Consider the following 24458-nt stretch of genomic DNA (forward strand, 5'->3'; position numbering starts at 1 on the left):
TTCTGTCTCAACACTCTTTTATTATGGGGGGGGAAAACAACACCTCTTGGAAACTGGGTGCCCTCCTGCAACACCTACAGGAGGAAAAAACTGTTCTAACTGGCCTTAACGGTGCTTTGATTTGTAACCCGAATTTCTCTGAATTTGGGGGTCGGATCGCATCGTGTCTGTAGCAACCCCCCCCCCCAAAAAAACAACAGCAGCCGTCCGTTCTCAGCCGAACTGCCTCATTTTCTAAATGTATGAATGACAATTGCAGATTTCCCCTTTTTTTGCCCACCCCCCCAAGTTGCCAGAAGCCAGCCTGTGTTTTGTAAAATGTAATATAGTGTATTTTTAAAGATAATAGGTGTGTATCTGTAAGTTTTATGGCCAATTGATTAGGATTTTATTTTCGGTTTCCCCCAAATTGCTATGTACTGATGAAATGACCCTGGCAAAAAAATTATTATTATTATTATCCCTCCTTCTTCGCCGCTGGTTCATTCGTTTGTTTGGTTTTCCCAGTTTGCTCTGTCGTGCCATAAAGTGCAATGAAAAGTGAGTTTTTTAAAATGTTAAATTATATTAAATTAAAACATGCATCGCCGTCTGTTCCAAAGAAGTCTACGCAAGTTTTTAAAAAACCTCAAAAATGAATTTAGCCGACCCCGCTCCTCGGGAATGGATTCCTTTCCCTCCGTAGGGCAGGGAAGAGAAATCTGTGGTCTTTCAATTGTTAGAATCGTAGAATTGTAGAGCTGGAAGGGACCCAAGGGTCACAATTAGTTGAATAAATTAATAAAATAAGAAAATCAGGCAGGGGTGCGACAGGGAACCTCCTCGCAGGATCTCAGCCCTGAGGCATCTTTGTCAAAGGCTCTTTGCATCGGATGCGATTGGATCCTTTAAAAAAAGGTGAACCTGGAGGAGGCTTCCTGCTGTACCTCTGTCTGATATACCGGTCTGCCCTTCACATGCTAGTTTGAATTCCTGTCTGTACAAGGGATGGATTTCTTGACCTTGGGAGCCTGGTGATCAATAAAGATGAGAGCCAATATTCCTGCATTGCATGGGGTTGGCCTAGATGACCCTTGGGGATCCCTTCCAACTCTAGAATTCATCAGGAATCATCTGCTGAAGAGGAATATCATCGGGAAATAGAGGGTCTTTTTCCCCGGCTACTGATCACATATGGATTTTTATTTTGATTGTTGCATGCTCAGAGAACTATACCAAAGTTGAGTTTGTGTGTGTGTGTGTGTGTGTGTGTGTGTGTGTGTGTGTGTGTGTGTGTTTGGTTTTATGATTATCCGGGGTGTCAGTTTCCCTTTGCAACTGTTCTTCTTATTGAGAGTTGTGGCATTTATGGTGATTTTCAGACTTTTTCAAGGAAGATGCCGAATTTCTGGTTTTTTAAAAGGATCTCTTCTTCCGCTTGTATTGCCACGATGGTGTCAAAACAGTGGGATTTTGTGGGGGGGGGCAGCCAAATTCCTGGGGTTAACTTGGCCCTAAGTCAGAGGAAATACTTTCCCCTGAAATATACTTAGGCTGGGTTCCCCCCCCCCCATGTTTGCAAGCTCCCCCTACGAGGGGAAAACTCCCTGCCTGCAGAAATCTAATCTGCCAAGGAAACTTCTGCCCAACCTTTCTAACTTTCCATGTGCAAGAAGAATTGGAGGGGGGGCATTTGAACATGAAACACACACCCCCCAAATTACACACTTTCCTTGCACTGCAACGGTGCAGAGACCTTCCTTCTGCCAAACATACAAACCAACTTTGCATTTTCCAGAAGAACAAAATGTTGCTCCGTGTAAGATGTTTTCATGTAAATAATAATAAAAAATGATGCTTTTAAGAGTATTGCCTTTCTTAAATGCAGAAAGGGGACTCGTTGGGAAGGTGGGGGGGAGAGGCTTGCTTGCATTTCCAAGCCGCAGGCAGAAATCCAACAGGTGAGGCGGCGTCCTGTAATAAGGGGCAGCGGTGGATTTGCAGGAGCCTGGGAATCCTGAGAGTTGGTGAGTCAGGCAGCCAGAAAAGGTGGATATAGCTTTCCTCACGAGGAGGGGGAGAAATCAAACTTCCTTAGCGCCCCTCCAGAAGTTGGGAACAAAGGCATGCGGCCCTTGGGCTGCGAAGGACCCCCTCCCCAACCCCACTCAGCAATCAACGATGCCTCCAATTTGCAGATGACACCAAACTTGGGGTGGGGGTGAATGCCGCAGAAGGCAGAAATGGGATTTAAGATGACCTTAACGGATCGGGGAACTGGGCCAGAGCTAAAAATATGAATTTCCATAGGGACAAAGGCCAGGTTCTGCACTTAGACAGGAAGAACCAGATGCACAAATATAGGATGGGGGACACCGGGCTTATTAGCAGTGCATGTGAAAAGGATCTGGGGGTCTCGGTGGACCGCAAACTTGACGTGGGCCAGCTGTGTGATGCAGCAGCAAAAAAGCTAACACTATTCTAGGCTGCATCCACAGAAGTCCAGATCAAGGGAACTCGGAAGAGTCCCGCTCTATTCTGCCTCTGGTCGGACCACACCTGGAGTCCTGTGTCCATTTCTGGGCACCACAATTTAAGGATATTGACAAGCTGGAAGGTGTGCAGGGGAGGGCAACCGAGATGATCAAGGGACTGGAAACTGAGCCTGATTAGGAACGGTCGAAGGAGCTGGGGATGTTTAGCCTGGGAAAGAGGAGACTTAAAGGAGATAGGAGAGCCGTCTTCCAATATATGAAGGGCTGCCACATGGAAGAGGGAGCAAGCTTGTTTTTCTCCTGCTCCGGAGGGCAGGACTCGAACCCATGGCTCCGAGTGACAAAGACGGAGATTCCAACTCAACATCAGGATGAACTTTCCAACAGTAAGTGTCGTTTGACCGTGGGACGGAAGGTGGCAGACTCTCCTTCCGTGAAGGTTCCTAAGCAGAGGTTCGATGACCCTCTGTTGGAGATGCTGTAGCCGAGATTCCTGCATTGCAGGGGGGTTGGACTAAATGAGCCCTGGGGGTTCCTTCCAACTCTGCAATTCTGTTTCCGGCGATTGAACACGGCAACACACATGTTTTTTCTGCGCCAGCTGAAGAAGCAGCCAGACCGGCACAGGAGCATATAATAAAGAGCATATTCCAAATACCCATTATATTCCTCGCTGTGTACAATCTGTTCCTCTCGCCGCTTTGCAGGTGCAAATAAATTGGAAGGAGCCGGCAAGAGGGCGGAGGGGTGATGCCACCCGCTCTTTTCCTCCTTTTCACGTGCTCATTTTAAGTTAGAGCTTAATAATTATTTCGCTATGAATATACTTATTCTGAATTGTATTTCGTTTCAACAATGACTTTGATAAAATACATTCTTTGTTATGGGCAAATGGATTGAGATACCTGTTAGGTCCATCAATTACTATAGAGTCAGACAGTTGTTTATTTCCTTGACATCCAATGGGAGGGCGTTCCTCAGGGCTGGTGCCACCACCGAGAAAGCCCTCTGCCTGGTTCCCTGTAACCTCATTTCTTGTAGGGAGGGAACTGCCAGAAGGCCCTCAGAGCTGGACCTCAGTGTCCGGGCAGAACGATGGGAGTGGAGACGCTCCTTCAGGTCTACTGGCCCGTTTAGGGCTTTCAAGGTCAGCACCAACACTTTGAATGGTGCTCGGAAACATCCTGGGAGCCGATGTAGGTCTCAGCCGCCGTTCCCAGTCCCATCTAGCTTCTGCATTCTGGATTAGTTGTAGTTTTAGAGTCGCCTTCAAAGGCAGTCCCACGGATAGCGCATATGATAAAAGGTACCTTCTCTTCCTTTAACTTTTCCATCTCTTCTTCCTCTTCTTGTTTTTCCATTTGCTGGATTCCCCAATGCAAAAGTGTGTGCGAGAAAGACATTAGAACGGGCCAGCAGACTTTTTCCTCAGGGGGCCGGTCCACTGTCCCTCAGACCTTGTGGGGGGCCAGACTATATTTTGAGGGAGGAAATGAGCGAATTCCTATAGCCCACAAATAACCCAGAGATGCATTTCAAATAAAAGGACATATTCTACTCATGTAAAAACACGCTGATTCCTGAACCGTCTGAGGGCCGGATTAAGAAGGTGATTGGGCCGAATCCGGCCCTCGGGCCTTAGTTTGCCTAACCATGCTTTAGAAGTTGCTCAGGCCCTTAGCCAAAGACCACCCGAGAAGCACTGGAAAGAGGCAATCTGCAACAGAAATTTGAGAGAATCTCAGCTAAAGCACCCCTTGCAACCTCTGCTTTAAAGGGAAGGAGAGGCCATCTTCTTTGTGCAAACATGGAGATTTAAAGGTCGGGGAGGGGGGGATGGAAAACAGAGATATGAACTTAAATTGGCACCTTCTCTGGCAGCGGAGAAATAAATTATCGGGTGTTTTCGTTTCCTCGGAACAAAGACCTTCGCGCGATGATGCTCCAATTTCCAACCACTTTGGGAGCGAGCGAGAGAGTCAATTTTGGCTGTGTTCTGCCACTTAGTGCTCTATGTAAGTGCTGATCTCGCATGCCCTCTCTTCCATTTGGGTCAGTGTGCACTTGAGACAAAAGCTGAAGCGTTTTCAAGCACCTGGAAGGAGCAAACACTTCATGGTGTTTAGGCAGAAAGCTGATTTGGCTGGCAATGATTCAGTGCTTCGTGAAGCTTCTTCTTGGCGACTGCTTGTAGCCGAGAAAAATTGACTTCCATCAACACGGTCTTAGCAGTGAGTCCGTAAGTGACTGTGGAGGCCAATTCTGCATCCACACGTCCTTCCACAGTGGGGACATTGGTTTCCAGGCGGGTTTTGCCAAGTGTGCCTTCCTCTTAGCGCATTTCTCCCTCGCGTCCTGAGTTCGAGTGTCTTCAATGCCCAGGAAACCTTTGGTAAAGGCTGTTCTCCAACTGGAGCGCTCACAAGTGTTTCCCAATTGTTGGTGTTTATACTACATTTTTAAAGACTTGCCTTGAGAGAGTCTTTGAACCTCTTTTGTTGACCACCGGCATTACGCTTTCCATTCTTAATTTCGGAATAGAGTAGTCGCTTTGGAAAACGATCATCAGGCATCCGCACAACATGACCAGTCCAACAAAGTTGATGTTGAAGAATTGCTTTGACACTGGAGATCTTTGCTTCTTCCAGTACCCTGGCATTAGTTCGCCTGTCTTCTCAAGTGATGTGTAAAAAAAAAATCGGAGACACCGTTGATGGAATCTTTCGAGGAGTTGGAGATGGCGTTTATAAGTGGTCCATGTTTCACAAGCGTACAGTAAGGTTGGTAGTACAATAGCCTTGTAAAAAAGCATCTTGGTTTCCCTGTGAATATCCCTGTCCTCAAACACTCTGCACTTCAATCGGGAGAAAGCCGCACTCGCAGAGCTCAGGCAATGCTGGATTTCAGCATCAATGTTGGCCCTTGTGGAAAGAATATTTCGTGAATATTTCCCACTGTAAACAGACAAGTCCAAGAAATGAGACGGAAAGGGGGAAAAGAGTATTGGGAAATGATCCATAATGGCTTGAGATACCTATGAGGTCCATAAATTCCCATAGAGCATATATTCAACACAAAAAACAGTGACCATTTGTCGTTGACAAAGGACAGCTGGACATAGAAAGGGCCCCATTACCTTCAGTAGCTTAAAGGTAAAGGTCAAGGGACCCCTGACCATTAGGTCCAGTCGTGACCGACTCTGGGTTTGCGGCGCTCATCTCGCGTTATTGGCCGAGGCGTACAGCTTCTGGGTCATGTGACCAGCATGACAAAGCCACTTCTGGCGAACCAGAGCAGTGCACGGAAACGCCGTTTATTTTCCCACCAGAGCGGTACCTATTTATCTACTTGTACTGCATGCTTTCAAACTGCTAGGTTAGCAGGAGCAGGGACCGAGCAATGGGATCTCACCCCGTTGCAGGGATTAAACCGCTGACCTTCTGATCGGCAAGCCCTAGGCTCTGCGGTTTAACCCCATTACCTTCAGTAGCTTAGGGCTCGATTACCTTCAGTAGCTTAGGGCCTCATCAAACCTAAATCTGGCCCTGGGCATAACTCTGATTTTAAACGCATTGTGCAGATGAAGTTGTCAGCTACAGCAGCTTCCTTTGCATTCAGCTGTGCATATCAAGGAAGGCCTTTCGGAATCACATCCATGCTAAATATTAGGAGCTGCTTGAAACTAAACAAATGGTTTAAATCCTTTTCTGTTTGAGTCCTCGGGGTTTACCCCTGTCTTGGGCCAACGCCGTTTCTTTCTGCGTTTTTCGCAAATTTGCTTTCTGCTTCTATGGCAGTGAACTTGAATGAACCTTGACGGTCGCAGATAGAGCTTTGAATCGAAAGGCCAAAAGGGTTTTGCCCGTTTACGTCGAAAACAGAGGATGTGCGGGGCTTAATTTTCGCAAGCTGCTGCCAACCTGCTTGCTTTTGAACTTGGGTGAAAAGTTATTAATCGGCACATGGAATTTCTTCCTGAACCTGGTGTACTTTGTCTGCAAACTGGAATGAGGAGCAAAATGAGCTGCTTGTGCCGTCCATCTCTCTCTCTCTCTCTCTCTCTCTCTCTCTCTCTCTCTCTCTCTCTCTCTCTCTCTCTCTCCATATGGAACAATAATTTCATGCCTTCCATGGCTGCTGAATTAGCCCACTAATCGAGTCCTCTCCAAAGGGGGTTGCTTGGTAGCAAGATCTCCCCCTCCCCAGGTGGAGAGAGAGAGAGGAAAAAAACAGAGATCAGCCAATCACCTGCTTGAGGAGAAATCCTGCTCTTGCAAAGCGCAGGAGGGGAGCAATCGCTCCAGCAGCCCTCCCTCCGCCTGGCTTTCTCCAACTCGCAGCACTCCTGGGTCCTTTCAGAGCTGGGCGGTGGTCCCAGGTGGCTGGATGGTTGGGCCGGCAATCCATTCAGACACCATTCACACAATTCCTGTGTCCCAAGATTGTCCCTGGATCGGAATGCGAGCCTTCTACTCCAAAAGGAGCGTGCCCGTTTGACGGCATGCGTTGCTGAAGGGTGCCACCTTTGTGCCTGGGAACTGGTCCCTGGTGTGTTGCCGGTCCTCGTTGAGGTTCAGGAGAGCATCCTTCATTCTGCAAGGAACTTGAGAAGCAGAGGGTGCGGCAAAGGTGTGCAAGAAGGACTCCGGAGGAGGAAAGATGCAGGTCTCTTTCTGAAACTTAAGGGGAGGAGAGAGTCATAACTGCCACGGGATTCACTCTTAAGATGACCCCAAGCCAGGACAAGACCGCCAACATGTCCCTCAGCCCCTGAGTCCGCCAGAGTTTCCTAGATTCCCATTTGAGGAGCGGCACAACATCTCTCTTGCTTGGTGAGCTCTCCGAGGTGCTGAAAACTTGCCACCAGACGCCTCAAGCCCCAATTCGGTGCTCCTGGCCGGCAGAGGCTGCTCTCGACGCAAAGCGGAGCCATGCTAGTGGGCTCCTCCGCCTCCGACCTCAACGATTCCTTCCTGTTCCCGAACAGCTCGGCCTGCACCGCAGGGCTGTGGTGCGCCAATGTCTCGGAGCCCCAGAGCCCACCACGCTTGGTGGATGCATGGCTGGTGCCCCTCTTCTTCGCCGTGCTGATGTTGGTGGGTGTGGCGGGCAACTCCCTCGTGATCTACGTCATCGCCAAGCACAAGCAGATGAGGACGGTGACCAATTTCTACATTGGTGAGTTTGGTGAGAATAACGGGGTGCAACTGGGTGGGTGGGACAGAGGGTCAAAGCTTCTATGGCTACTAGCTGGTGCCTGTTCTGTTTGCTGCTAGCCAGGACTGCTCTGCTCTGCACACACAGTCAGGAGCTGTAACCCTTCTGAATGCCCTGGGTTCAAATCCTGCTTGCTAAAGGCATCTGGTCGGTCACTGGGAGAAAAGGGTGCTGGCCCAGATGGGCGAAGCAATTCTTACGCTCTTTTGTGATGTTCTTATAGGAGAGGAAGCACATTGGTTTTTTTGGCCTGTCCAGAATCTTCCAGCTTCATGAGATGCCCACGAATCCTGGTGCTATTAGAAAGGGAGAAAAACTTATATAACATTTTTATTTATCATTTTCAAACAAAAACAAAGCATACATCAAGCACTGACTCCCACGCCCCTTCCATGGTTCATTTCAATTTTCCCTTTACTGCCGCATATTCTAATTATTCCTTATTCTTTCTCTTCCCATTTTCCCTCCGTTGATCATTTTGCCGCTAAATTTATTCTCGTCCTGCTAACATTTCAAGTTGCTGACAATAATTTTTTCAAATGTTCCACTGTTCCCCCCTCCCCCAGTCTTCTTTAAAGACTCTTCCTGCTCTCTTTGATAATTCAGACGCATTAGGTTTTTTTTAAAATCAACCTTTTGAAAGCGTTATAAACATGCAACACCAGAGGGCGCAGGAGAGTAAAAAAAATTCTATGCAGTTTTTCCATAGCGGTTTTTTCTTTTGTTATAACAATTTGATTTCTGACTTATTTATATCGTTTCCCCTCACCCCACCCCCTGTGTGTAGATCCACCCCTTTATTCTACCAGTTAAGCCAGCCATTTCTGAAAGGGAGAAAAACTTCCCTCTAGTCACTTTTTACATAATTTCATGTATGCCCCTTACTTGCTTTTCCTTGCAATGAAAAACCGCCAGGTTTTCCTAAGAGAGAAGTTGCTCCGTTCAATTGACCTTTTTCTCTTCTTCTAAACTTTTTTCCAAATTGTGCCCTTTGTCCAAACAGCGAACCTGGCCGTCACGGATATCATTTTCCTGGTCTGCTGTGTACCGTTCACGGCTGTCCTTTATCCTCTTCCGGGCTGGATATTTGGGGAGTTTATGTGCAAATTTGTCAATTACATCCAACAGGTGAGTTTGTGGCTGCTTGCGGGGGAATCTGCCCCCCCAAAAAAACTTTAAACCATGGGTAGGCAAACTAAGACCCAGGGACTGGATCCGGCCCAATTGCCTTCTCAATCCGGCCCACGGACGGTCCGGGAATCAGTGTGTTTTTACATGAGTAGAATGTGTGCTTTTATTTGCGGTGAGTATTTCCCTCTTTACACCTTTTCCATTTGAAGTCTCTCCCCTCATGACATGCTGCAAGTGTCTTGAGGGCGGGGATGCCTTCGCCACTTACCTTCACAACAACCCTGTAAGGTAGGGCTGCTGCTAAATATAGGGCGGCACAGAGTTGGTGTGCCGCCGGATTTTTTTTCATAGAACAAGTGTGCCGTGGCTCAAAAAAGGTTGAGAAACACTGCCCTAACAGGTACATCAAATAAAATCTAATTACAGCAACAGTGTTTTGCATTAGTTACAGGTAGGTAACCATGTTGGTCTGCCATAGAAGAAACAAAATAAAACAATTCCTTCCAGCAGCACCTTGGAGACCAACTAAGTTTGTCATTGGTATGAGCTTTCGTCTGCATGCACACTTCTTCAGATACCGTCAGATAGTCTTCAGGGTATCCGAAGAAGTGTGCATGCACACGAAAGCTCATACCAATGACAAACTTTGGTCTCTAAGGTGCCACTGGAAGGAATTTTTAAAATGGTGTTTTGTGTTGGGTAGGCTCCTAGGATGTACGTCCGTTTGACTTCCGAAATGTTTGGAAACCGAGGCGCGGCTTCTGATTGGCGTAAGCGCCCCGGAAACAATAGCCGACAGCCGCGTCAGACGTCTGGCTTCCGGAAAACGTGCAGAAACCGGAACAGCCACTTCCGTGGTTTCAGCGTTTGGGAACCAAGGTACCACTGTAATAAACACCCCACCCTGTCTTTTTGGCTTCGCAGGTCTCTGTGCAAGCCACGTGCATCACCCTGACCGCCATGAGTGTGGACCGTTGGTACGTGACTGTCTTTCCCCTTCGGGCCCTGCGGCAGCGCACCCCCTTCGTGGCGGCCACCGTCAGTGTCAGCATCTGGGCTGGTGAGTGGGGGGGGGAATAGCATGGAGGACCCCTCGGTTACCACAAAAGGGGGATTCCTGCCCATTCACCTCGGCCCGAACCTCGGCCAGTGCCCTCGGCCCCTCGCGACCCATCTCCAGGGATACAGCAGGCTTACGAAAGGGTACCAGTCTATTGTGAATGCTTGAGCTGAGATTCCTGCCTTACAGGGGGTTGGGCTGGGTGACCCTTGGGTGGGCGGGTGGGGTCTGGGAGGGATTAATCCACTTGGCATTCCTTTCTATGGGAAAGCGCACCTTGGTTTCGGAACGCTTTGGTTTTGGAACGGACTTCCGGAACGGATTATGTTTGAGGACCAAGGCAGACTTTTGAAAACAACCTCTAAAACTGCAATTTAACATGAATTTTGCCATCTAACGAGACCATTGATCCATAAAATGAAAGCAATAAACAATGTACCACAGCCACACTCACAAGCAATCCATCAGTAGCTGAACTGGGTTCCACACAGTCACAAAAACAAATAAATAGCAAAAACACGACAGAACTCAAAACGGAGCACGTTTGGCTTCCGGAAAAAGTTCACAAACCGGAACACTTCCTTCCGGGTTTGCAGTGTTTGGTTTCCAAGTTGTTTGAGTACCAAGGTGTTTGAGAACCAAGGCACCACTGTATACAATCTATCTTCCATATAGATTGCCTTATTTTCATCGGAGAAATGTTGGAGGGGATGGAATAGGACGTCCCTATTTTCACCGGAGAAATGTTGGAGGGGATGGAATAGGAAGTCCCTATTTTCATCGGAGAAATGTTGGAGGGGATGGAATAGGACGTCCCTATTTTCACCGGAGAAATGTTGGAGGGGATGGAATAGGAAGTCCCTATTTTCATTGGAGAAATGTTGGAGGCGATGGAATAGGACGTCCCTATTTTCACGGGAGAAACGTTGGAGGGGATGGAATAGGACGTCCCTATTTTCACGGGAGAAATGTTGGAGGGGATGGAATACGATGTCCCTCTATTCATGGGAGAAACGTTGGAGGGGATGGAATAGGACGTCCCTATTTTCACCAGAGAAACGTTGGAGGGGATGGAATAGGACGTCCCTATTTTCAGGGGAGAAACGTTGGAGGGGATGGAATAGGACGTCCCTATTTTCACTGGAGAAATGTTGGAGGGGATGGAATAGGACGTCCCTATTTTCAGGGGAGAAACGTTGGAGGGGATGGAATAGGACGTCCCTATTTTCACCAGAGAAACGTTGGAGGGGATGGAATAGGACGTCCCTATTTTCACTGGAGAAACGTTGGAGGGGATGGAATAGGACGTCCCTGTTTTCACGGGCGAAATGTTGGAGGGGTATTGCAACACATTAAAACATCAAATGAAACAGTCCAGAACAGTCAGAGTTATGCTGGTTTGAAAACTTATCGTTAGAGGGCTGGAGACAGCCTGTGTTTTAATCTTGCAAGAATAGAATTTCCTTTTCATTAAATATCTTTGTAGGTTGCCGAACCTCATATAGAAATAACTTTAACCATTTTTGGGGGGTAATTCCCAAACTGAGCAGTTTGATTTAGTCTTTGTTAAAGTTTAGCATAATTGCAGTGGAGAGTTTGGCTCCTTTTGATATTATTCAAACAATAAGATATTAAAAACCTATCTCTAATCTTTTCCCTCTGAGGAAGATAGCTCCAATGAAACGAGAAAATAGCCGGCCCCTCGTTAGGTGAATTGATTTATAGTTTATTTTATAAGCATTTAAGTTTCTTCGTTTGACTTTGATTTGGGAGTTGTTGTTGTTGTTGTTTAGTCGTTTAGTCGTGTCTGACTCTTCGTGACCCCATGGACCAGAGCACGCCAGGCCCTCCTGTCTTGCACTGCCTCCCGCAGTTTGGTCAAACTCATGTTCGTAGCTTCGAGAACACTGTCCAACCATCTTGTCCTCTGTCGTCCCCTTCTCCTTGTGCCCTCAATCTTTCCCAACATCAGGGTCTTTTCCAAGGATTCTTCTCTTCTCATGAGGTGGCCAAAGTATTGGGAGTATTATACCTGATAAATAATTTGGAATAGTCCGAGCTACAGTATATTCCTGAGTATAAGACTACTTTTTAACCCAGGAAAATCAGGGGCCGTCTTATACGCCGGGTCATATTTCTTATATGGCGAGTATATCCCAAATTCTATATTTTAACTGGAAAAGTTGGGAGTCGTCTTATAAGTTTGTACATTATATCTCGTATCAGGGAGATTGTCACGGTGGTTTATCTTAATGTTAGGGGTGCGGCAGTGGGGGGAGTTGTGAGGAATGCCCCCCCCCTAAGCAGAGGACATTGCCCCACTTGACCTAGGATTCGAGTCGGTCCTGTCCGAGACTTTGGAACTGTTGGGTGAATTTGGGGCCCTGGCCTTTCCGCTTACAGGTTCTTTCGCCATCTCCACTCCGGTTTTGGTCTACAACCAGCTGACGGAAGGCTACTGGTTCGGCCCGCGGACCTACTGCAGCGAGAGCTTCCCGTCCGTCATCCACCAGACGGCCTTCATCCTATACAATTTCCTCGTGGTTTACCTTCTCCCCTTGCTGACCATCCTCCTTTGCTACACCGCCATGCTGTACCAGATGGGGAGACCCACGGTGGAGGCTTCTGACAACCAATGCCAGGTATCGCATTGCCGGATGCACGGTGGCGATCTCACAGTCACCATTGGAATTATTTCACCACCATCCCTTGCAAATCCAGGCTTATTATCAAAATCTTATAAGGGAAAAAAACTGCTCCTTTCCCCTTATGGGGTATCCAAGAGCCCGTATAGAGTCTTTAATTGGGTTCCCTATCGGTAGGAGGAAACTGCAGAGAGCACAAAAGGAAAGAGGGATGGGGAGGGAAGAGGGAACCAAGCGAGCTCAGGCTCCGACTCTTCAACTTGTAGTTTATACAATCTCCTGGTGGAATATCTGGTTATGCAATGTGAGAAAGACAAGGCTGGGCTAGGCAGATCTTTCCTACGAGTTATCTTGGTAGTGGCACCCGTCCTGTGGAACACCCTCCCAGCAGATGTCAAGGCGACAAGTAACTATTTTACTTTAAAAAAAATTCCTTCAGTAGCACCTTAAAGACCAACTAAGTTTTTATTTCGGTATGAGCTTTCGTGTGCAGGCACACTTCATCAGATACCAAAATGTGCATGCACACGAAAGCTCATACCAAAATAAAAACTTAGTTGGTCTTTAAGGTGCTACTGAAGGAATTTTTTTAATTTTGTTTCGACTCAGACCAACACGGCTACCCACCTGTAACTATTTTACTTTCAGAAGACAACTGAAGGTGGCCCTGTTTAGGGAAGTTTTTAATGTTTAATGCTGTACTGTTTTAATATTTGGTTGGAAGCCGCCCAGAGTGGCTGGGAAAACCCAGCCGGATGGGCGGGGAATGAATGAATAAATAAATAAATAAATAAATAAATAAATAAATAAATAAATAAATAAATATATATTTTAGGAAATAGAGATTGCAAGGAAAAAAACTGCTCCCTTTCCCTTAAGGCAGGCATAGGGCAAACTCGGCCCTCCAGATGTTTTGGGACTACAACTCCCATCACCCCTAGCTAACATGACCAGTGGTCAGGGATGATGGGAATTGTAGTCTCCAAACATCTGGAGGGCCGAGTTTGCCTTTGCCTGCCTTATGGGGTATCCAAGAGCCCGTCTCGAGTCCTTAAGTGGGTTCCCTATCGGTAGGAGGAAAGAACAGAGGCCAAGCAGAGAATATTGAGAAGAAGCAAAGCGGCTAGTAAGCCTGATCTTTATTAAACTGTTGCAACAGGGTCCCCAATCCCCACACGCAGGAGAGAGGAGAACCTCGAACAATGGGTTTTTTAAATAATTTCGATGGCCCTGCATTTTAAAAAGCTACCCCCTCTCTCTACAAGATGCCAGGGGGTTCTCAACCTGGGTCTGTGTTCCTTTGGAGAACTGAGACGTGGCAGAGACTGTTGTAGCTTCAAGAACCTCACTTCTCCCATGGAGGGAACCGCCAGAAGGCCCTCGGAGCTGGACCTCAGTGTCCGGGCTGGACGATGGGGGTGGAGATGCTCCTTCAGGTATACAGGGCTATTTAGGACTTTCAAGATCAGCACAAACACATTGCATTGCGCTCAGAAATGTCATGGGAGCCAATGTGGGTCTTTCAGGACCGGTGTTATACGGTCTCGGCGGCCGTTCTCAGTCCCCAGTCTAGCTGCCACATTCTGGATTAGTTGTAGTTACAGGTAGGTAGCCGTGTTGGTCTGACGTAGTCGAAACAAAATAAAAAAATTCCTTCCAGCAGCACCTTAGAGACCAACCAAGTTTGTCATAGGTATGAGCTTTCGTGTGCATGTGTGTGTATCTGATGAAGTGCGCATGCACACGAAAGCTCATACCTATGACAAACTTGGTTGGTCTCTAAGGTGCTGCTGGAAGGAATTTTTTTATTTGGATTAGTTGTAGTTTCTGAGTCACTTTCAAAGGGAGCCCCACGGAGAGCCCATGGCAGTAGTCCAAGCAGGAGATAACCAGAGCATGCACCGCTCTGGCCAGACAGTCTGCGGGCAGGTAAGGTCTCATCCTGCGTACCAGATGGAGCTGGGAGACAGCCGCCCTGGAGACAGAATTGACCTGCTCCTCCGTGGACAGCAGAGCAGGGACCGCAGAGGCCCAGCCAATCTGATTGCAAGTCCCCTTCTTGACTCCTTGCAGGTCCGGCAGCTGGCCGAGCGCTCGGAAGCCATGCGGGGCAAGATATCGCGCATGGTGGGCACCATCGTGGTTCTCTTCGCCATCTGCTGGGGCCCAATGCAGCTGCTGATCCTCGCTCAGGCCTTTGGCAGCGGCTTCCGGCGCAACTATTACACCTACAAGCTGAAGATCTGGGCGCACTGCATGTCGTACGCCAGCTCCTCCCTCAACCCCATCGTCTACGCCTTCATGGGGGCCAATTTCCAGAGGGCTTTCCGGAAAGTCTGCCCCTTCCCCGCGAAGCGCCGGGTGGGCAGCTGCGAGGCGGCCGGCCGGCCCGGCGCCAACGTGGAGATGCAGTTTGTCTCTTCGGGGATGTAGGGCCTTCTCTGCGGTGTCCCCGATTCGAAGGGTCTTTTGCAGGAGCAAAAGCGAGCCAGGTGGCGTTGGGCTTTCCTTTCCCTTGTTCTCTGCGCAGCTGGGCTCGCTCGCTCGAGTCGCCTGGGGCGGTTTCCGCGCCGTTGCTGCTCTGAAGATGCCCCGGCCCGACAAGGAAACACCCGGGATCGGGGCGAGGAAAGGACGGGGAAGGATGTTGCCAGAGAGGGACGCGAGGGGGGCTATTTTGCAGCCGAGGGCCGCTTCCCCTGCCTGCCAAAGCTCCCGGGGGCCACATGCTAGCAATGGGTGGAGCCAGTGGGGATGAGTGGGCAATGGATTTGAATATTCGCTTCTGTACTAGGTCCTACACCATCGTTGGAGTTCAAGGCCAACACAGGCAAGAATGGGGGGGGGTGTCACCTGGGGACAGATAGCGAAGGCCATGGCGTGCCAGGGGGGTCCCTGAGGTCTCCCCACCAGTCCCAGTAAGCTGCGGAGGGTCCTGGTCTTTGCAATGTTGTTCTTTGCGAGCGCTAAAGAGAGGACATTCAGGGAAGGCAAAAAAGCAGTGCCGGATTTACGTACAAGCCCTAGCTTAGGGCCCCACTCTCTTGGGACCCCCCAAAAATTAAAGGAAAACAACAACCTGTATGTACATTTCCAAAATATAAGATTAAAGACAAATAAAACAAAACCTACATACAGCAACCGTGTTTTGTGTTGTGTAGGCTCCTGTGATGTAAGTCATGGGCCCCGCCTGCGAGCCTGCTCCCTAAAATATCACTGGTTTGCTCCTTTCTATATATAGGGTGCCTACATTCTGCTGTTTATCATTATTAGTAGTTTGCATCATATATTTACACCTCTTATTATTTCATGTTCTAGCAAGTTTCTAGAGACCAGATGATGAGTTTTTGTCAATTGTGTTTCCGAAGGAACTTTTGCTATTGCCAAATGCCAATGTGTTAGCATTATTCAGTTTGTTGTGAATAAAAAAAAAATCATTTCACGTTTGAGCTTCATAATTATTTCACCATTCATATACTTCTTCTTAATTGTATTTCAGTTCAACAAGGACTTTGATAAACTACATATTTTGTGATGTGCACATGGCTTTAGATACCTCCATCAATGACCACATAGCATATAGTCAACGCAAAAAAACAGCGACAATTTGTTGTTGACAAAGGGCAGCTGGACATAGAAAGGGCCCCATTACCTTCAGGCGCTGAGGGCCGCTTCAAACCTCAATCTGGCCCTGGGAACAATGGCTACACAACCGCACAGAGGCAGGCGGGCCGGCAAGTCTTGGACTGAGTCCTTCCCTGCTTGGAAAGGGACCCCAATGGGTCATCTTCTGCAAATGGTCTCCATGCGTGGAATCACAGAATCGTAGTGTTATAAGAATCCCAAGGTCTCAAATACAAATTGAATGTTCATAGGGTGAGCCTGCTGTGACCTGGATCCCGGAATTAGAGTATTAACCATCACCAAAGGTAATGCAGTCAGTGACCTTTATCAGGTATCCTGGCAGGCAGGATTTCTGCTGCAGACCTGCCTCCTTCTGTGAGGTATGTATGATGTTTCAGGGGGGTGGTCTTGGGCTACAGGGTGGGCAACTTCAAAAGTCTATATAGGGGTTTGCTCACCAATGTTCTGGGTTCCTCGCCTCCCTCCTTCTTGTGGTGAGCGGGGTCCCTGTTGCAACAGTTCCTTGAATAAAGATCAGGCTTACTAGCCGCTTTGCTTCTCAATATTCTCTGCTTGGCCTCTGTTATTTTCTCCTACCAATAGGGAACCCACTTAAGGACTCTATAGTGGCTCTTGGATACCCCATAAGGGAAAAGGAGCAGGGTTTTTTTTTCTTATAAGAGTTGGAAGGGACCCCCAAAGGCCATCCAATCCAACCCCCTTTGATGCAGGAAACCCAGCGGAAGAATCCATGATGGATGGCAATCCAAACTCTGCTTTAAAAAGCTCCAAGGAAGGAAGAGGTGCCAGAGCCGCCGCCGCCGCCGCCGCCTCCTCCTCCTCCTCCTCATTATTATTATTATTATTATTATTATTATTATTATTATTATTATTATTATTATTCCCCAGCCACCCTGTGTGGCTTGCAGCACAGATAAAAACATAATAAAATGCCAAGCTTTAAAAACTCCCCAATGCAAGGCTGCTTTCTGTGTGTTTGTGTGTGTGGAGCTTGTGTAGGGTTTGTATATTAAGAGACATACGGCAAAGCGTTACCCAAAGAGATATTTGTAGGGCTTGAGGTAAGGTGGAGTCCAGTGGGCGGGACCTTTGAAGTGTGCTGCGTGCTGATTTGCTGAGGACAGAGCATGACGGGCAGGTGACAGGGCAGTTAAAGGCAGTTGGGCTTGGGAGGGGGGACAGGGAGGACGGCGTCTGGTTTGGGCAGTAAGGAACAGTGGTTAGAGCAGGCAGGATAGGATTAGGAAGTTAACCCATGCCACAAAACGCACCAAAACGTGCTACTGGAAGAATTTTTTTTAATTTTGTTTGTCCTAAACCCTGTTTATTGAGAGCAAACCTTGCAAAAACTGGTTTTACTATAATAATAAAATTTTAAAAATTCAACTTCTTTCTCCAAACTGCGTCTCATCTTTGGCCAGGCTATCGCGGACGTGGCAGAGTCTGTCAAGAGTGTCCGGAGAAGTCCATGAGTTAGGCGACTGCTTGAGTCCTGGAAGGGGACCCCAGGGGTCATCTAGTCCAACCCTCTTTAGTGCAGAAATCCCAGTCCTCACGGTAGCTAACAAAATGCCGTTATACAAAGTCTGCTGAGCAGACTTCAGGAAATCCATTTCTGGGGCTCGGACAAGCTGATTTTCCTCCGGAGGGGCAGTTTGGTCTCCGCAGACGAAAGACTTCAATGAGTCTCATCTTCAGGAAGGAGCGAGGAACCTGCCCGGCTGAGGTCATCCAAAATTTGGCAGTCCTGGCTGGATGCAAAACTGGTTCCTTGTTATTTAGGCCTCAATAACAAATATACAAATTCCAAAGAGACAGACTGAAAGGAGAGGCGGATGGTTTTTGCCCAGTTATCCGAGAGATCTAAAAAAATATACTTTTGCCCAGAAAATGTTGACCTTGGGGCAGTCCCGCAAACAGACCGGGGGGGGGGGGGGGTGTCTCAGTATCCTGGCATAGCGACAAGGCCCCCTCTAGGCGTACAAAATAAATTAATTGCAATGTCCCCGGTTCATGCCGGAAAATGATCTCTGCGCAGACCTCAGAGCAGAAGTTTCCCCCATCTTCTTCTCGTACCCGAACTTTCCAGAAGAGTCCATTCTTTGTGGCCGCATATCTGTTGGGACGAAAAGGAAAAGCTTCGGGCTTTTTTGGTACCATCACATCTTTTTCATCTCGTCGTATATCGTCTCCCAAAACTCCCTCTCTTTCCTACAATGGCACCACATGCGGGAAGAAGCGTCCTGCTTGCATTTCCAGCCGTTATTAGGAATCTCGGTCAGCTTACTAGGCACAGAGCGCGAGATCTGAACTCGATAGATGAAAATAGCGGAAATAATTTTTTTATACGCGGCTCTCGGACAATACGGGCTGGAAGGCAAGTGAGCTTGCAACGGGGAGCTGCCTTCCGCTATCCCTTCAAGGAGGATGTGAGGCAGATGGGGGGCCCAGATGACTCCCGGTCAGCTCTGGAAATCCGCCGTGGTCCCACAGCAGAGGCAGCCAGCGCAGCAGTTGTTTTGCGGCAAGTACGGCCGTGGCACAGCCTCGTGGCACAGGCCTGCAGGTTGTCGGGTGACCGGCTCCTGCTTGGCGGGCGATTTGGAGGCCGGCTCCGGCTCGGGCCTGGCCACGGCCCGAGGGTGCTCCTTCTCTGACTTGACCGCCAGGAAGGCGGCGAGATCCAGGTCAAGCATGGTGACCCCTCCGCGGGGAGCTGGCGTGCTCTGGCGGCACTGCGGGCAAGGGATCCAGCGCTGTTCGTTGACCACGATGTGGAGCCGCCGGATGCAGGCCTGGCAAAAGGTGTGGCCGCAGTAGAGGCGACGGGGAAGCCGGCCAGACAGGTCGTAGGAGCAGTAGCAGACGATGCAGTCCATCTTGGGGCTCCCGCGGCCGGAGAGCAGGAACGGTTGGCCCTCGGACCGCAGCTCTGCAGCCTCCATGTGGCTTTCCGGAGGAGCCTGGGGTGTCCTGGGGGGGGGGGGGGGAGAGAGGCCAGTCAGTGCTAGCAGAGCTTCCAAGCATTCTGGTTTTCCAGGGACAGTCCTGGATGGCCAGAAGCCATCCCGCTTTTCCTTAGGATGCCTCTATTTTCAAGGGAGAAATGTTGGAGGGGATGGAATAGGACGTCCCTATTTTCAGGGGAGAAACGTTCGAGGGGATGGAAAAGGATGCCCGTATTTTCACGGGAGAAATGTTGGAGGAGATGGAATAGGACATCCCTATTTTCACGGAACGTTGGAGGGGATGGAATAGGACGTCCCTATTTTCACGGGAGAAACCTTGGAGGGGATGGAATAGGACGTCCCTATTTTCACAGGAGAAACGTTGGAGGGGATGGAATAGGACGTCCCTATTTTCACGGGAGAAATGTTGGAGGGGATGGAATAGGACGTCCCTATTTTCAGGGGAGAAACGCTCGAGGGGATGGAAAAGGATGCCCGTATTTTCACGGGAGAAATGTTGGAGGGGATGGAATAGGACATCCCTATTTTCACGGAACGTTGGAGGGGATGGAATAGGACGTCCCTATTTTCACGGGAGAAACCTTGGAGGGGATGGAATAGGACGTCCCTATTTTCACAGGAGAAACGTTGGAGGGGATGGAATAGGACGTCCCTATTTTCACAGGAGAAACGTTGGAGGGGATGGAATAGGACGTCCCTATTTTCACGGGAGAAATGTTGGAGGGGATGGAATAGGACGTCCCTATTTTCAGGGGAGAAACGCTCGAGGGGATGGAAAAGGATGCCCGTATTTTCACGGGAGAAATGTTGGAGGGGATGGAATAGGACATCCCTATTTTCACGGGAGAAACGTTGGAGGGGATGGAATAGGACGTCCCTATTTTCACGGGAGAAACCTTGGAGGGGATGGAATAGGACGTCCCTATTTTCACGGGAGAAATGTTGGAGGGGATGGAATAGGACGTCCCTATTTTCACGGGAGAAATGTTAGAGGGAATGGAATAGGACGTCCCTATTTTCACGGGAGAAACGTTGGAGGGGATGGAATAGGACGTCCCTATTTTCACGGGAGAAACGTTGGAGGGGATGGAATAGGACGTCCCTATTTTCACGGGAGAAACGTTGGAGGGGATGGAATAGGACGTCCCTATTTTCAAGGGAGAAATGTTGGAGGGGATGGAATAGGACGTCCCTATTTTCAGGGGAGAAACGTTGGAGGGGATGGAATAGAACGTCCCAATTTTCAAGGGAGAAACATTGGAGGGGATGGAATAGGACGTCCCTATTTTCAAGGGAGAAACGTTGGAGGGGATGGAATAGGACGTCCCTATTTTCATCAAATGAAACAGTCGAGAACAGAACCAATTAAAGCTTCAAGGAAACTCTTTCAGATCCTTCTCGAAGGGATACTTTGCTTTCCCCATATTTATTTACCGACTTGATTTATAGAGCTACTGCCATAACAGCAGGACTCTAGGAAGACAGTGGGGTGCAGTGGTTAGAGGGTCAGACTAGGACCCGGGAGATCAGGGTTCGAATCCCCTCTCCGTCAATAAGCTCACTGGGTTACCTTGGAGTCAGTCGCAGCCTCTTGGCCTACCTTGCAGGTCTGGTCATCGTAGGGATTAACTGAGTGGGGGGGGGCGAACCAGGGACTCCTTGGGAGAAAAGGGTGGGATAAAGACACAGGGGATAAGCTCTTCCACTGCCTGCTGGAGAAAGCTGGAGGGGCCAGCAGAATGGAGATGTTCTGGCACCCAGAGATCGGTTGCAAAACGCGCCTGGCTAATTTCTAACACCGGCTTCATGCAAACACCGGACAGGAGAAAACTTACATTTCCCATTGCAGAGGCTCCATCCTCGCTGCGTCCAGGTCCCCTCGGCAAACACCGAACCCGCGATCTGCCTTTGGGTGCTGGGTGGCCTCGGCGGGGCTCCTGGATCCATCTCCCGCCAGCCTGCCGTCCGCTCATAATGGGAGGTTCACATTTCAGACGCCGCTGTGCCATTGTATCGGCCGCAGGGAAGGCGAACCAGCCAGGTAGGGTTACCGTTGTCCCGGCCAACAACAGCCTCGGAAACACACAATCGTGTGCCCCCCTCCGCCCAGCTGGCTTCCTGGGCTGAGCTCCAGTGCTGGATTTACTACTACTAACAATAATAATAATTTTTTATTTATACCCTACCCATCATGCTGGGTTTCCCCAGCCATTCTGGGCAGCTTCCAACAAAATATTAAAATGCATTGGTCTGTTAAACATTAAAAGCTTCCCTAAACAGGGCTGCCTTCATATAAGCTAAGCAAGCTATAACTTAGGGCCCCACTCTCTTGGCCCCCCCCCAAAAAATTCTGGATTTCGGCATCTGAGAACCAAAACGTTTGAGAAACAAGGCGTTTGAGAACCAAGGTACCACTGGAGCTCAGCTGGTTGCAAGTTCGATCCCTGTTTGGGATGGCTGCATATATTTCTGGCTTGATAGTGGGCCTTGCAGGGGGTTGGGCTAGATGACCACCTGGGGTCTCTTTGCAACCTGACGTTTCTATGATGTATATGGAGCTCAGCCCAGGAAGCGGAGGGGAGAACGCGATTGTATTTCTGAGCCTATTGTTGGCCGGGGGGATGGTAACCCTATCCGGCTAGGTCAGCTTCCTTGCGACCGATACAATAGCCCAACGGCAGCGTCTGAAATTTGAGGACCCAGCTGCTGCAGGAGGCAAGGTAATATTTCTTCCAATTGTTGTTTGCATGCAGGCAGTGGACCACAAGCTGAACAGGAGCCCACAGGGTGATGTAGCAGCAAAAAAAGCAAATGCTATTCTAGGCTGCATCCACAGAAGTCTAGTGTCCAGATCAAGGGAAGTCATAGTCCCAATTTATTCTGCCTGGGTCAGGCCACACCTGACCCAGAGTCCTGTGTCCAGTTCTGGGCAGCACAATTTAAGAAGGATGTTGACAAGCTGGAAGGTGTGCAGAGGAGGGCGACGACCGAGATGATCAAGGGTCTGGAAAGGAGGAGATTGAGAGGAGATATGATAGCCATCTTCCAATATCTCAAGGCCTGTCGCATGGAAGAGGGAGCATGCTTGTTTTCTCCTGCTCTGGAAGGCAGGACTCGAACCCGTGGCTTCAAGTGACAAGGAAGGCGATTCCGACTTGACATACGGAAAAAACTTTCTGGCAGTTTTGTTGTTGTTTTTTAAATATAAAATTTCTGGCATGTCATGTGAGTCGTCTCGTGGGTATGTAAAAACCTGCCCTCCTGTTGTTTTATGGTGTAGTCAAAATAATGCAGTTTACCCTCTTCTTCTCCCAGTTGTTTTAGCTAGTTGTGGGGGGTGTTTAAAGAATGTTTGATGAATAATGGTATAAACGAAATCCTAATGGCAGAAATAGACGGACCCGGCTGAAACGTATAATTAAGAGAATAAAGAGTATATGAAATTAAGGGATAAAAAGAAATTCATAACTGTGAGATAAAGAGATAGTAAAATATAAATTACAGTGAGAATAACTGGAAGTTTATTGTTTATAAAAGAGAAATGGATGTATTAGATATGGAGAGTTTGTTTAAAGTTGTCTATTTGTGTAATGTATGTAGGTTTGTGCAAGGTTTGTTGTAAATACGTGTGTTCTTTATTTTAAACAATAAAAACTATTTTTAAAAAACCAAAATCATGCAGTTTAACTTTCAAAAAGAAACTGCTCCGCGAGGGAAACGATTGTATGTTAGTCATATTGCAGTTTCTAGAGAAGTGGTTTGTTACCAAATTTGCTAAGATGGTGGGCTCTCATTGCTTGGAGGTTTTTAAGCAGAGATGGAAATAAGCCAGCCTGAAACAGGCACAAACATCTTGCAAGCGCAAGACTGGGGGCTTTTCAGAGTTTCCGCAGTGGGTGGGGCAGAGGGTCTTCTGAGATGCACACGTATCGTTCTAGATTTGAGTCTGGATGATGCCTTGAGACTCCCCCAGTTCTTGGGGGTCTTGGACCAAGCGAGTGTTGGCAATAGACAATTCTGTATAGGGAAGTTTATTTTAATGTTTAATTTCTCAGTGTTTCTGTATACCCTGGATGATCATCTTCCAAAGCAACTCCTCTATTCCGAACTTAAAAATGGAAAGCATAATGCTGGTGGTCAACAAAAGGGGTTTAAAGACTGTCTCAAGGCAAATCTAAAAAAAATGTAGGATAAACACCAACAACTGGGGAACACTGGCCTGCGAGCGCTCCAGTTGGAGAAAGGCCTGGACCAAAGGTGTCCTGGGCTTTGAAGACACTCGAACTCAGGACACAAGGGAGAAATGTGCTAAGAGGAAGGCACACTTGGCAAATCTACACCGTGATCAACTCCCGCCTGGAAACCAGTGTCCCCACTGTGGAAGGACGTGTGGATCCAGAATTGGCCTCCACAGTCACTTACGGACCCATTGTTAAAATTGTGTTTATGGAAGACAATCTTACTCGGCTACAAGGGGTCGCCAAAGAAGAAAAAGAAGAATACCCTGGAAGCAGCCCAGAGTGATGGGCGTGGGGGTACGACAACAACAACAACAACAACAACAAACCAACAACAACAACAACAACCAAGCAACCAACCAACCAGCTTGTTTGGAAGAAGGGAGGGAGGGAGGGAGGAAAAGAAAAAAAAGGAACAGAGAGAAGGCAGGCAGGCAGGAAGAGGGAGGGAGGGAGGAGGGAAAGAAAGAAAGAAAAAAGAAACAGAAGGAAGGCAGGTAGGCAGGAAGAAAAACAGAGGAGAGGGAGGGAGGGAGGGACCGAGGAAAATAAAGAAAGAAACAGAGAGAAGGCAGGCAGGCAGGAAGAAAGAAAGAAAGAAAGAAAAACAGAGGGAGGGAGGGAAGGGAAGGGAAGGGAAGGGAAGGGAAGGAAAGGAAAGGAAAGGAAAGGAAAGGAAAGGAAAGGAAAGGAAAGGAAGGAAGGAAGGAAGGAAGGAAGAAAGAAAGAAAGAAAGAAAGAAAGAAAGAAAGAAAGAAAGAAAGAAAGAAAGAAAGAAAGAAAGAAAGAAAGAAAGAAAGAAAGAAAGAAAGAAGAATCTACTTAATGCTTTTCAAGATATGTAGGGGCTCTGCTTGTGGGCTTTCCAGAAGTGTTGTGTTAGATACTACGGAAAACCAGATGCTTGCTTTAAAAGGTAAAGGTAAAGGACCTTTGACAGTTAAGTCCAGTCACGAACGACTCCGGGGTTGTAGCACTCATCTCGCTCTATAGGCCGAAGAGCCGGCGTTTGTCCGCAGACAGTTTTTCTGGGTCATGTGGCCAGCATGAATAAGCCACTTCTGGCGAACCAGAGCAAT

General features: G+C 48.3%; 2 protein-coding genes across 2 annotated transcripts; one reads left to right on the forward strand and one right to left on the reverse strand.

Annotated features, from left to right (window-relative positions):
* Positions 1–7405: 7405 nt before the first annotated feature.
* Positions 7406–15433, forward strand: LOC132592245 (G-protein coupled receptor 54-like). The gene is made up of 5 exons (XM_060275226.1): positions 7406–7652; positions 8695–8819; positions 9747–9882; positions 12214–12524; positions 14601–15433. Exons 1-5 carry the CDS (start codon positions 7406–7408, stop codon positions 14958–14960), a joined length of 1179 nt encoding a protein of 392 aa, XP_060131209.1. The 3' UTR covers positions 14961–15433.
* A 3201-nt stretch (positions 15434–18634) lies between these two features.
* LOC132592373 (RING finger protein 224-like) lies at positions 18635–19137 on the reverse strand. Its single transcript, XM_060276509.1, has one exon. It carries the CDS (start codon positions 19115–19117, stop codon positions 18635–18637), a length of 483 nt encoding a protein of 160 aa, XP_060132492.1. The 5' UTR covers positions 19118–19137.
* Between the last annotated feature and the right edge of the window lie 5321 nt (positions 19138–24458).

The sequence above is a fragment of the Zootoca vivipara genome, chromosome 6 (genome assembly GCF_963506605.1).
Source record: "Zootoca vivipara chromosome 6, rZooViv1.1, whole genome shotgun sequence".
NCBI classification, from domain to species: domain Eukaryota; kingdom Metazoa; phylum Chordata; class Lepidosauria; order Squamata; family Lacertidae; genus Zootoca; species Zootoca vivipara.